The sequence below is a fragment of the Charadrius vociferus genome, unplaced genomic scaffold (assembly GCF_000708025.1).
Source record: "Charadrius vociferus isolate BGI_N301 unplaced genomic scaffold, ASM70802v2 scaffold287, whole genome shotgun sequence".
NCBI classification, from domain to species: Eukaryota; Metazoa; Chordata; class Aves; order Charadriiformes; family Charadriidae; genus Charadrius; species Charadrius vociferus.
Window position 1 is genome coordinate 1,831,913 of NW_009649568.1, and position 14,506 is coordinate 1,846,418.

General features: G+C 46.1%; 1 protein-coding gene across 1 annotated transcript; it reads left to right on the plus strand.

The window, feature by feature from the left end:
* Positions 1–330: 330 nt before the first annotated feature.
* On the plus strand, positions 331–12,277 carry GJA5 (gap junction protein, alpha 5, 40kDa). Its single transcript, XM_009890079.1, has 2 exons — positions 331–379; positions 11,115–12,277. Exon 2 carries the CDS (start codon positions 11,168–11,170, stop codon positions 12,275–12,277), a length of 1,110 nt encoding a protein of 369 aa, XP_009888381.1. The 5' UTR covers positions 331–379; positions 11,115–11,167.
* The last annotated feature ends 2,229 nt before the right edge of the window (positions 12,278–14,506 follow it).

The window sequence follows — 14,506 nt, forward strand, 5'->3', positions numbered from 1 at the left end:
GCATCCTGTCGGCATGGGGAGAGTGGCACGGGGAGAGTGGCACAGGGAAAAGCTGAGAATGGAGAGGGAGGAATGAGATCCATGGTCTTCAAAGGAAAAACAACAGGAAACTAGGTTTGAAAATAGAAAGATTAAGCTGGAGGGGGTGGGAGAGACAAGAAAAGTAAGTGAAGAAAGAAGAGGGGGAAAGGCAGAGAGGCAGTGGGGAAGACAGAAAGTGACACAGAAAGGGGGTGGAGAAAAAGAGAGGAAGAGAGAGAGAACCATATTAAAGGAATAAAACCAAGCAACTGAGAAGAACAAGGAGTCCAACTCAACTACAGAAAGGAAAAGTGCTAAAGCAAGGAAAGGAGACGGAAGACAAGCTACTGAAAATCAGGTAAGTAACCATAAGGGGGAAATAACAGAACTGCAGAAGCATCGATGGCAGATCAAGCTGTTACACTCAAGGGGAAAACAGCATGAGGGGAGAGAAGGACTTGGTGAGGCAGGAAAAGAAGGATGGCCAAAAATAGCTTACAAAATTTACTTTTTCTTTCAATTTCTCTCCAAAACATTCCCACTACTAAGAAGATGGGCTTGGGACATTTTAAAAATTAAACTTTTTTTTGCCACAGGCAGCTACAGAAATTATGAGGAAGCCTCCCTGCAATGAACATGGATACCGATAGATTTCAATGTCCAGGAAAGCAGGAGAAGAGCCCCAAGTATCCTCAGACAGTATAATGTGCAAATTTCAGTTTCTGTCAGATCCCATTTCAGCATGCTGTCAGGCTGTTCTGGGGAGGGTGGTGAGGGGAACTCTTACCTATGAGACGCTCTCAGGGTATAAACACTTTATCAAGTGTCTGCGTGAACCGCCTATATTCCGAAGCGTGCGGGATGGTTTCAAAATATTGCAGTTTCTTTTCCTTGAGCATATTGCGTCCTGAATAGTCTGTGACATGGAGCCTGGGAACATAACTCATATGTAGAGAAGTGACTTGCTCGTATCTCCCAGTCACCCGCATTGCACGCGCCGTGGGAGGAATGCCTTTCTTCTCTATCCCGACACTGCCCAGGGCAGCCTCAGCAAAGAGGCATGCAGACCTAGAGGGACAAACACCCTCTCCCACTAGCAGCTGCTGCTTCTTTTCATTTGCCTTCCGGACTTTTTTTTCCCCTTTTTGTACTTGGAATAATTATTCAATTACATTTCCATAATTTAATACTACTAGCATTGCCACCACATGTTTCAAAGAATAGCCCAGCTTGAAAACACCGTACCCCTACACATCCGCCTGAAAAGAAGCAATCACAATGAGTGTAAAGGTTGCTTGCTAATTGCCACCTCTGATCTGTGGTGACTCCTTTGATTTCCTAAAGGGTCATTTTACTGGTCATTAGTCATGTCTAATAAGCTTTGTGGCACTCTGATTTTAACAGCTCAGGTAAACTGAGGCAGTGCCTCTGTCCCTGAAGTATCGTGAAAACCATCAGAGGATCACGGAAGTAGCATTTCTGGGCAAACCTCAGCTAAAAAAGTCATGGGCTGAATGAGTCTTAATCGTTGAATTCTTCCTCCATGCTAATAAACCTGTCAAAATACCTTGGTGAAGCAGTATGTGTGAGAGGTTTTCCCTACTGCTGCCTATATGATCCTCTCTTTAAGGCTAGAGAACTTAATGCATGTAATATATGTGTGCATATGCATGCAGCTAGGGGTGGTTTATACTGTTATTCAGAAGCCTCACAGTATTCAATATTTGCACCAGAAGCCAAAAAAATTCTGCATTTGCTCGTCTTTTCAAATTCTACTCTGCGAAGAGCACAGATTTCTAACTTTCTTCCCCCTTTCCTTGGGAGCAGAACAGTAGTTTAGGAGAATTCCTGAGGCTTCAGGGTTTAAAATACTCATCAGGCTATGGTCGCTTGGGAACTATGTTAAGTATTCCTGCTACTATAACTATTTGGGGTTGTTGGGTTTTTTCCACTCAGCAGTATATATTATCACAATATTTGAGTATTACAGTCTTTCACGAGAAAAATGTAAACCTTGCCAGAAAATACAGAACTTCATACCCTAGCCTCTCTTCTCTTTTTGACCTTCAGACAGATTTCACACATTGTGCATGTTTGCCCTTGTTTTCTGACTTATCTCGCAGCATCGAAAATAGAGAAGGAATGAGTAATTCAGCACTATACCATGTCATTAGGGAGCACATTTCAGAGACTACTCCACACCTCGGGTGCTGTTGTATGATGCACGAGGACAGAGGCTTAAAATTAGAAATAGTTCCCAGGAGGCACCAGAGAAACTTCATTCTTTGGTCTAAGAATTCATAAAGAGGGGGGGGGGAATCAGTTTTATGGCTATTGATAAGCAACAGAAAGATCTCTATGAACAGTACTCAGGCATGCCAGCTCTTTCCCAAAACAAAGAAATATTCATGCCACACAGTAAGTAATAAGCAGATGCATGCTTCTAAGTCTCTCTAGCGTATCTTTAAAGAGGGGTCAGTGGTTTTTAATGTAAGAACTAAGGGGTTTACACTTACATTTCCGTCTTTCTTCATTATCTTCATTTATACGGACATGCATTGAGAATAGTTGAGAATCTCCATATGAAACTCCTCTCCTTTAAAAGCAGAAAAGCTGACAGATGCCGTGGTCAGGGCACAGGGTTCCTCAAGAAGTGAAGCAGTCTGGTGAGGCTGACTGCTGCAGAGCTTCAGGGTCCTTGGCTGCATTCGGATGTCTGGTGAAGAAGGGAAGGAATAGTGGGATGCGAGAAACACTATCTCCAGTTTAAAATCCGATAAAGCTGTCCAAGAGGACTAGAGTTAATTCTTGCTTCTTACTCCAGTTTCCTCTGTCATGATGGGGCAAATCACTTAAGCCACCTTTCTTCACAAATATCGCCTCAGTGGTGTCTCTTGTCTTCTGGATATCTGACTTCTAGATGTGGTCCAACTGGGGGAAGTGATAAACTCTCCCACTCCACCATTAACCAGACAGAGCTCTGCTTTTAACACATGTTATATAGTGCTAGGTACACTGAAAAAAAAAATTAGCAACATCACCAAACAGCTTCCAAAATTAATGAACATTTTAATCTTAATCTTTTACTGACTTAGTTCCTCAGCTGTAAAGTTGATCTAATACCATTTCCTCACCTCCTCATGGTAATGAAAATCAGCAAATTAATAATTGTAAAGCAATCAGATGCTGTTGTGATGAAAGCCATAGGAAAGTCCATGAGGAAACTAATAATTCTGTCTTTAGAACTGGACTTGAATAATGTACAGTAAATGAGGCACAGGCCACCCACTGAACAATGAGGAGAAAACAAAACATTGAATAGCTGCTGTTCAAGAAAGCCCCAGCCAGGCTGGCACAGAACAAGGCAGGCATCCTGTGCAAAGAATGAGGTGACAATGTGAGGATGTGGTTAAAGACTCATAGCTATGAGGCACAGGCACAAAAAGATTGAATTAAGATTACTGAGAACAGTAACTCTAGCGTTTCCTAACTCCCTACTGCTGGGTTTTGCAAATTTATTACTAGTTGTTTTTAAAGGCGGGCAGGGAGGGTGGCATATATATATGTACATACACTGAGTATACAAAATAATCCACTCACAAGCTACAGCCAGTTCACCCTGAATGAGAAATTAAATACTTGAGGCAAGGATGCAGCAATGACACCGGTGCGTGAAAAGAATCCTACAGATTTTTGGAAAGAAGGAATAAATATGATTTGACAGGGTAGTACTAAGTGGGAAGTAGATATTCACTGAAAATTTCCCCTTTCTAAATCTGAAAGCATTAGCAATCTGGTTGTTGTAGAGAGCTAATTGGTCAAAACTGCCAAAAAGCTGAGGCAAGGTTCTGCGGTGGGAGCTTGACTGTAGGAGAGCAATGGGGAAGTGATAGGCAGGGAGACACTGCGGGGAAAGGAGGGAAGAAAGGATGGGAAAAGTCTGAATGAGAGCCCTCTTCTCCCACTACCTCTCCAGTCTGTTTTATTTCAACACTATAACAAGTTGCGGCTCATGCCGTCTTATGAACCAGTCTAAAATCACATGGGCAGGTTTTCTGGTGCTATATTGGGCTCAATGTGATGCCTGCCATCACTGCCACGTCCCTTATACCAGCCTCCCCCACTGACTAAGCAGTGCTTAAGATCAGCTTCTCTCCATGAACAGTTTTACTACAGCAGTCCCCAAATTTCTCAGCATGTTTCCGTTTTCCAAAGCTCCCTCTGCCCTGTACACAGCTCTGCCCAATTTAGCATTATCTGCCAATTCATAAAGGTTAGCTTCTCCCTGCAAAGATAAACAAACTGGAAAGAGCACCAGGCTCTGTAATCCTGAACTGCATGCTCTTCATCCTGTTAGTTAAGGACAAGCTGAGTAATATCCATTATCTTCTTTGCAGCATTTACATCAGAGATAGAATTGATTTATTCTTTTTCTAGCAAAAAGCACGTGAGCCTTCATTTAGCTTATCCCAAGTCCAGTTTTGTCACTTTTGTTGGGGTCTCTAAGGACCCATGTTTCTCTAAGGCAAAAAGAGAGAATCCCAAGAGAATTAGAGAGCGCTCCCTGTATGTTAAGTGTAAGCCTGGATACCACTATCATATAACTATTTGATGCAGGTTTTTCAAACACAGTGGGACAACTTCATTCCTCAGCCTGACTCATCTGAGTTCAAGGTCTTTTCTGTTCTTAGTCTCCTGCACCTACATCAGGCAGAGCTTGGCCCTAATATTTAGATATATGAAAGCACAATTTGACCCTGGCCAAGGAGGTGGGGGGGAAATAGCAGTAGATGTCCTAGATTAACAAAAAATAAAAATTCAGCTAACTGGGAGTCTGCAGCTTCCACCATCACTTCAGATGAAAATATTCTACATAATACTGTCATCTGTGTGTGTAACACATCCCTGATGTATACACTTGGAGGTGCTGAGTGATTTCCCTCTGCCTGTGTCTCTGTGTGCGTCAGGGTTGTGTGTGTGTTCAGGAGGTGACAGGTCATTCAACTCCCTTATCTTCTCACCCATTCTCTTTTTTGTGAACTCTGAGATTTTCCACATTTGGAGAGGAGGAGAAAAGCACACCTCGTCAAGAAATAACAAGCTGTCTGCAACTGCAGGCAGGCCCAGTGGTCTGGATGCCAGTATGACCCTTCCAGAAATTGCAGTGAACTCAGGAGTAGCAGAGAGATAAGAAACATTGGATGTCTGTCTTCTAGGACAGGAGCTGTTAACACAAAGCTCTTCCTCTCCTGTGAGATTTGAGCACTAGAGTCAAAGTCACTCTCTCTGATACTGGTTCAGCACAGGACTTTGAACCCAAGGAACTAGAAAGGAACCTATGCAAACATGTTAGATTTTTTTTTTTTTAAGCATAAAGAAATACAAACCTATTTAGTCCAGATCCCTGCACAGATCAGAGTTACAAATTTCCCTAAAGAACTGGCCTATTTCAGGCAGAAACCTATGCATGCATATATGAAGCCAGAGGGATGGAGCTTGCACAAAAATGCCTAAATAGGTTGTTGCTTGTCTATTGTATACACATATGAAGGAGCCAATGTCAGTAAACAGTGAACAAAAAAGATACCTGCTAAGGTGGGCTTTAGGATTGATCTGTGTCACAAAGATACAAAAAGCCTCTGGAATTCAAAGCATTGCAGCCGTGCTGGACAGTGCATTTCTAACTTTATTCATCTTTTAATGTTGTAAGCCATGCGCCCCCAAAATGCATCCTGGCCTGGCAACAAAGGAGCACTGTATACCTTCATTGAATGGGCACTGACTATGGCTGCAGGCTCTGCCAGCAATAACAAGATGTTTCTCTCTTAGAAAAATACCAAAAAAAAAAAAAAAAAGAGAACCTCTGGTTCTGCCAGGTGTACCTGCTATTGAAGGCTAGCATGAGAGGGATTTCTTTCACGTCACCAGGACAGTATTGTCCTGGGGCACAGGAGAGAAGGGCTGTGGTCTGTAGAAGCAGATGTTCTTGTGCTGTAGAAGCAGTGTTGTGTCACTATCACCAAGTCTGAGGTCGGGCTACGCAGAAAAAGGGACACAAGTTTGCAAGTCACAACCCCTGAGCTCTGTCCCCAGACTGCCACTAACACAGTGACCTTGAACAAGCAGTTTGCCCTTTCTGTACCCCAGTGGTCGCCATCTGCAAGATACAGATGACAGCATCTGCACTGCATGGGATGCCATGAGGCTGGACTACTGCTAACAGGGGGATGGAGATCCTTAAGTAAAATGCACAGCCGTATAGCAAAGCAGCATTAACTAGTAATCTTGAGTGCAGAGCTGGAAGTGTCCTTCCCAAGTGTTTACAGGTGTGAGCATCCAGTTTTGCAGTGCAGGAACTACTCAGGTCTGGTTGCAGCCTGACAGTCATCAATGCAAGGGAAAAGATCTCTGCCCTCATACCCCTACAGTCGCTATCTCTTGTGCCACACGCTTGCCTGGACCTATGAGGTGACACAGCTGAAGGAAAGAAGGCCACAAGCAATTCCTAGGCACTGACCATGCCACAGCTGGCCAGGATGCCCCACGGCGTGGGGCTGTCACTTCTCATGTGCCCAGTACCTAAAGGAGACATCTGCCACCCCATTTGGGAGCTCAGAGGGGATGAACTTGCCGCATGGCTCCCCCCCATCAGCCCTGTGTCTGGTGTGCAAGACTCTTCACAACATCATGGGCCTTCTGGTTCGTTGGGACATCTCATTAACTATCAGATACACACGTTTGTATCCAATTGAGCAAATCACACACACAGATTGGGCAAAAATACAATGACTTTGACTTTGTTACTTTTCCCCTCCCTGGGAGCCACACTTCTCCCACACAAAGGAGCCTTCCTCAGAGAGCCTCTCCGTGCGCCTGGGACCTGCCAAGGGGAAGAGGTGAGCCCAGCGAGGGAGAGCAGAAACAGTGTCATAATGAGGCTCTCCACTTTATTTTAGAAACATCCTGCAGAGATGGCGACCTCCTGTCACCTTCCTTGTGGGAAAAGTTAGCATGAAGTGTCAAGCTCAGCTATTTATATCACTGCTGATAGTCTCGCCTGTCTTCTAAAGAGGGGGAAAGTGTCTTCTTAAAAATTCCAGGGGAAATAAACTCATGTAAAGAAGAGGACTGGTCAGGAACAGTCCTCCCACCTTTTTGGTGTGAATCAACCAGCTGTTCCCCAAAGCCCCAGTTGGTCTGTCCAGAAAAAGCGTGCTGACCGCAGCAAGCGGCAGCAATACAAAATGCTTCACCTGTTGTTCAGAGCACGCGGCACCACAAACAAGATGGGCAAAACTGCTCAGAGAGCGATGGATGCTTCCCCTTCCCCTTCCCCTTCTGATAAAGGTAGCACAAAAAAAAGGATGGCGGAGAGCAGCCCGTGGCCGGCGAGCCAGCCTGGAGTACTGGCAGGTGCCGTTCCCGCCAGGGTATTTTTATCATGGAATTTGGCAGTCACAAGACAGCCCAGAGCTGGGCGGACTCCACGCCTGGCCTGCAGCTTGATATTTGGTTTTTCCCAGCTTTAATAGCGTTCCAGGTGATGATTAAGCCAGGACGGCCACATCGCTGGGTTTGTGCCAGGCTGCACTGGTCTTTGTCATATACGCATTTCCCGGTGCCGAGATCCCATGACTGCGCACAGCTTCTTTGTCGATCCAGCAGAAAGCTGACAGCCAAAAGCAGGGCTGGGCAGCAGGACAGCCCACCACTCCGCATGAATATGCATGACTGCTGTCAAGACAGTCTGCTATCAGGTGCTGAGACCCCACAAAGATACCCGGAGGTATTTTTCGCCAAGTCACACCAGAGTGAGACAGGATTTGTCTGATTGAGTCCAAACAAGGAATATAAAAGGCCACAGATGCTCACACGCTGAGAGGTCAAAGCGTACGGGGACAGCAGTAGTCTGGGAATGAGGAAAGGAAACTATATGGAAAATTCCCAAGAATAGTAAAGCCCTGAGGAGAAAGGCTAGGTCAGAGGCAGTCCTGCACAGCCAGGAAAAATTGTGACGAGGTGACAACAATCCTTCTTCGCTTGCTGGCACCAGAGAGCTTAATGCTCTCTTCTGTTCTAGGAGGCCCTTGGACTGGCATTGCACAAATAGCTCACCAATAACTAAAAAACACCTAAACCAGAAACACTGCAGGAGGAGGGAAAGCCCTTCTCTCTGTATCCAACACCCATTTTCCTGCGGCCACCTACCCCCTTGCAGCAGCCACCTGGCTCTCTGTGGGGCTGCTGGCAGGACGATCAGGAGGCATTCAGTTCTTTGGGCAGCCCCTCCTTTAAACAGCCCGTGCAGGGGAGCAGCCAGAAGGAAGAGCAGAAAGAACATCCCTAATATCTAGCCTAAGCCTCACGGCTGCCAGCCTTGGATCCTTCTGATTTACCTCCTTTTGGAAAATACTGTGCATGTGTGAGGCAGGTAAACTATTGCAATTCTCACATCCATTAACATTTTTTTATTTCTGGACTCTTGCACTTGTATTTGACACCTTTGTGTTCTGTACACATTGATTTTTACAATTTGTAAGTGTCTAGGTGTCCCCTCCCTGGGGAAAGCAAGCCATAGTAAAACCCTAAACCACCTGCACATGGTAGAACTGGTGGGAAGAGGCGCTCAGCCTGTGATTGCACATGTACGTGGCAGGAAGGAAAACTCATCCTTGGCACAGCCAGGGACAACTGTGTTCATTTTTACCCCAACAAGCAAGGAGAATCAAGAAAAGGCAGCTGTCAACTAGCAACAGCAAAGGGGCACCTGCAAACAACACAAACTCACCTGGAAAAATGAGGACACACACACCATTGTTCATGCTGTCTTGGAAGGAACATTCCACATGTACAGTTGTGCTATACTGCATTGTCTTGGGTGTACCTGTACAGTGAACTGTAGGTAGCTGGTTGCCTTGTCTGCATTCTGGAAAAAAAAAAATAATATCAAAAATCCTGATTTCAATGCAACTGCCTGTCAATATTTCCCATCACTGATTTATCTGCCTGATGCAATCCCCTGGTTTCCCTCAGAATGACGCCATATGCTAATTTCTCCAGAACACAGTAACTGCACCAAAGCCACTTCAGAAGATAAGACAGACCCGCAGATCTGCCAGATTTTACCACTGCAGACAGAGAGGAGTCTGAAAGACTAGCTGATTTTCTGTTATTGCTCCTCCAGTTCTGGGCTGGCAGCACACAAAAGCTTGAGCGTACTCTGAGCAGCCACCAGGATCCACACCAGCACGACTGCGGCATGCCTGCCTAAGCAGAGAAGAGCCAAAGCCCACCCTTTTCTTCCCAGTGTGCCCCTTCTCCCTTCCTTACACAGCTTCCCACTGGCAGTGGGGCAGCAGGTGGTGGTCACCTCCCCGTCTCCTTACCTGGGCAATCCTCACCTTTCCTCAGGGAAGCCCTCAGCAGCACAAGGAGTTTAAGGATTTGGCTTTTGACCTTTGTCCCATGCACCCTTGCGGATGGACACTGCACATAAACAAGCAATGGCATAAATCATTGTGTGTGCTGCTACATTAAATTGTATCACGTACATAACCAAAGGAGGGGATATTGTTTCCTCAACAAGAGTCTCTCTCTGTTCTCCAGCTCTTGCTCACAGCAAATCTACACAATATTGCTGCAGTAAATTCTCAGCATTTAACAGTGTCTAGTCTCCACAGACATTCTTTGTACAGTAAAAATAATTGGCTCTTAAAGACAAGACAAGAGACAATAAAGAAGGAGAGTTAACACTCTTGGTCCCTACAGCTTTGGGATTTACCTTGTCTAGTGCTTTTAATATTTCATTATGATGATTGTTAAGTTTTTCATTTATTTATTAAAAGGATATTTTCCAAAAGAGTGACTGTGGGAGAACATTATCTCCAAGGTAATAGTGCACACTTTATAGCACCTAGCCCTTAACTCATGCACAAGGGAGAGCTTTGCAGTGCCCTGGGATGGTAAGCATGGCAAGTATAACTGGATCAAATGATTGCTCAAGCACTCCCACAGAGCCCCACAAAAGATGGATTAAACCCATCGTTCTCTTTTTATCCAGGGGGTTAAGCGACTTGGCCAGAAACAGTCTGTCAGAGTCAGAAACAAAATTGCAGCAGGGTCTCCTACGTCCTCATGTTGCAATCTTACTACCAGCCCACCAAACCTTTCCTCTCATCTGACCACATACCAAACAGCAGTTCCCAGGAGCCGCTGGTCCTTGGGAGAAAGTTCAAAGTAGGCTTTTGGGGGTTTTTTTGCCTGTGTCATTCAAACCGTGAATTTTGTCTCAGAGCTACAGAAAAAGGAGGGAGCAAGATCCACCATTTAGATTTTGCAGCAGTTGCCCCTCAGAGCGGTGTGACAGGGTGGCAGCAGGTTGGGTATACAGGACTGGCACAGCGCACCGAAGTCTTTACCCTCCCCAAAACATTTGCAGCTGGTAAATGAAACACTGGCAACTGGTGACACTGCAAAACCAAAGTGAAACCTATGGGCAAGGGGCAGGTGGGCAATGGGAAGGTTTTCTGTGCATTTCTTTCAGTGGTGGCATCGAGCTCAGAAATGAAGCCTAGAGTTGCGAGCACTTCACGTTCCTGGTGTCAGTGCAAGTATTACACAAAGGCAACACATGCAAGTGCCAAGGCACTGCTCAGACCAAGCTGTAGACTCCAGTCTGGTCTCCCAGGGGATTGGCCCATTAAGGATCCCCCAGAGTGTAGTTTGCAGACAGATGAATACTGCTTAAATGACACAGTCCACAGAGGATGCAGTATGCAGACCTCAGTGAAAGCACTTTCTGAACCAAGAAAAAATCTGGCTCACCCTCCAAGTTTTGGCTGCCCATTTAACAGGTTGTAGCTGGATTATGCAAAGGATCACTTTTTGTTTCAGTAGCTGAATAAAAAAAACAAACCCCACCACATTGTTTTCAGTGGAAGCGAAACAAAGTTTTCAGCAAACCAGACCTCATTCATTTCAGGTCAAATTAAAACATTTCCTTTGACACAAAACAAATAATTTCATTCCATGCATTCCCAGTTCAGCATTTCCTAACCCTCCTTAGAACCACTCTCTTCTATTTTCTCCCACAGAAGCTGCATCCAATTCTCCCTTCAAGACTTCTCACTCCTCCTGGTGAGCAGAAATGGGAGACTGGAGTTTCCTGGGAGAGTTCCTCGAGGAGGTCCATAAACACTCCACAGTGGTGGGGAAAGTCTGGTTGACCGTGCTCTTCATCTTCCGAATGCTGGTGCTGGGTACAGCAGCTGAGTCCTCCTGGGGCGACGAGCAGTCTGACTTCATGTGCGACACCCAACAGCCTGGCTGCGAGAACGTCTGTTACGACAAGGCTTTCCCCATCTCCCATGTCCGGTTTTGGGTCCTCCAGATCATCTTTGTCTCCACCCCATCTCTGGTGTATATGGGCCATGCAATGCACACGGTGCGCATGGAGGAGAAGAGGAAGATGAAGGAGGCAGAAATAGAGGCCCAGGAGATGAAAAACGGTGGTGACACCTACTACCAGCAGAAGTGCCCTGTGGCAGAGAAGGCTGAGCTGTCTTGCTGGGATGAATCGGGAGGCAAAATCATACTCAGGGGCAGTCTGCTGAACACCTACGTCTACAGCATTTTGATTCGTACTGCCATGGAAGTGGCCTTCATTGTGGGACAGTACATCTTGTACGGGATCTTCCTGGAGACTCTGTATATCTGCCAGCGGGCACCTTGCCCCCACCCCGTCAACTGCTATGTTTCCCGTCCCACAGAGAAGAATGTGTTCATCGTCTTCATGCTGGCCGTGGCAGTGCTCTCCCTGTTCCTGAGTCTGGCTGAATTGTACCACTTGGGCTGGAAGAAAGCCAAAGAGAGGTGCTCCCGGTCTTATAAACCCAGCCCCAGCACAGCCCCCGGCAGACTGGAGTCTGCCCCACAAGTAGAAAGAGCCCAGATGTACACTCCTCCACCAGATTTTAACCAGTGCTTGTCAAGTCCCAACGGGAAGTTCATCAGCCCCTTCAGCAACAAGATGGCCTCCCAGCAGAACACCGCCAACTTTGCCACTGAGAGGGTCCATGGCCAGGAGGATGCTGCTGGTGAAGGGCCCTTCATTAAGTCCAGCTATGTGGAGAGTCCAGAGGTGGCCAACGAATGTGCAGCACCCACCTTCCCTGAGAACTACTTCAATGAAAAACCCCGGTCCAGCAAGCCCAGCCGTGCCAGCAGCAAGGCAAGGTCGGATGATTTGTCTGTGTGACCTGTCTCCAGGAGGGATGAGGAAAAGAAGCAGTCTCAGCGCTTAGTAAAACTTCTGCAAAGTGGACTCCAGACTCTTGCCACTAACCTCTCTCTGTTTTAACACCCTCTTGCTACTTTTTCAGTGTACATCATTGTTATATTTCAGACAGCACCTCTCACAGCTTAAGGCAGAGGCAGCCAGTGGGAGACACGCACTGAAGAGAGGCACCAATCTTGAGATGTGAAGCTCTGGGCCATATTTTCATCATGGGGCCCACAGGGATTGGAGACTCACCTGGTAGAGCACAGGCCAGCAGACTCCTGAGGCTGCCCAGCAGGTATCCACTGCGACACTGTATTCAACAGATGGACTGAACCTCAACCCTCTTGCATCTTCTTTGGTGTCTATTCAACATTTGCTACAGCAGCTTGGCAATTGTACTGAGCTGAAGCTTCTCTCACCTGCGGGGAGCAGAAACACACTGGTAGGCTTTCTGAAAGAAAGACTTTCTCATCTGCTTTGCTCTCACTCTTTCTAACCCTCCTTTTCTCTACCTGAGCCCAGATATTTTATACTAGTTTACCTATACAATAAATCCTACTTGAATTTTTTGACACTGTGGATATAACTCTTCCCCATAGATAAGGACATCCGTGGTCCCCCACGCACAGCTGCCTCATGTCTAACGTTGGAATCCCTTCCTCATTCCTCTGTCAGCACAACAGACTCGCCCTGGGGCCTGGGGATATTGCTTAGATGACCAGTTGATGAAGACTAGGGAATTTTCCTAAGATACTTATGTCATCAATTCTAAGCAAGACATCCATTAACAGAAATAGAGACTCTCCTGTGAGAACAAATACCCTACTAGTAAAAAAGGAGGAATTACTGTGTGGAATCAAAGTGATTTTTCCCCTTTTTAAACTCATCTTTCAAGCAACATGAATGCTGCTGAAAGGGTGCTGTCAGCCGCCAACTTGACAGAAAAAAACATCCTCTGTTTATCTGCAGAAGAGGTACGGTCTGTGTCTTCTCTTACTAACCTACCAAAACACTTCAGCATCTTTTGCAAGGATTAAGAGTCCTCTCCAGGTCCTGCACATCATTCAGCTCTTGGCTACTCCCTCAAGCCTGCCAGCCAGTGCAAGCCAAGATATTTGTCCTCACAGCAAGTCCCTCTTCTGCCATCAGGTCGTCGTCTTCTCCATCCCATCCCTAGCACATATGGCATAAGAAACCAGCCACGGACCAGCTCCTCCCACCACTGTAGCCTCTCACAGCAGCCACTGGGGCCCAACACTGCACAGTGAGTCTGGTGAGTGAGGTCTGTAGGCAGCTCCCACTCCAGATACATTTTCTCACTGCAGAGCTGACATCCTTCTTTTAGAGAAAATTGCTAAACAGAGCTAAGCTGCTTCCTGTTGTCCACCCTGTGCTTCCCCTTCAGACATGGGCCACAGCTTCCCAACGTTGGACTACGTGAGCGAATGGCCTGGGACCAGCTTATGAGGGGACTGAGCCATTCCCTCTCTTGGGGGCCGCTGAAAGGGATTGTGAATCCTTGCTCCTGATATGTAGTTAGCTTTGGTACAGTTCCCTGTACATATACATACCTACATACTCACACACAGAGAGGGGGAAAACTTTTTTTGTTGTTTGAAAGGTTTTTTATATGTGTGTATTTTTTAATCCTGGGAAGACCTGTATGCTCTCCTTAATGTGAGATTTTAGTCAATTGTGCCTAGGTTTCTCCTAATAAAGTTCTAACTCCATCTCTCCTTGTTGCTCTTTCTCCTCTCACATGGCTAAGCATGAGCTGCTAGCATCGATCAGGCTGCCTGCCTCTGCTGCTCAGAGATCACAAAAATTCCCCATCACCCAGAGTGGCAGGGATGAGGGGAGGGCTCGGCCACAGGGATAAATAACAAACATTGGGAAATGATTGATTGACTGGCTAACAGAAACCCCCTCCAGCTCTCCTACTTGCTTCTGCATTACACTAAGGAAGACTGGGAAGATGTCGTGGTTTAGGCCAAATCGGCTACTGGGGACCTGAAGGACCCCAGATGGGACCGACAGATGCTCTCCTCTACCCCTCTTCAGAGAGAGAGGCAGAGGAGGAAAAAGAGACTTACGAGTTTAGAAGGAACTAAACTACTTTAATGAAATATTAATAATAAAATAAAAAATTAAAAAAAAAAGAAATAATGAAATATATACAAAACCGTATCAAGCTCCCGAGATGAC

Excerpts from the sequence above, each read along its gene's own strand:
- GJA5 (XM_009890079.1), top strand. The coding sequence starts at position 11,168 with ATGGGAGACTGGAGTTTCCTGGGAGAGTTCCTCGAGGAGGTCCATAAA.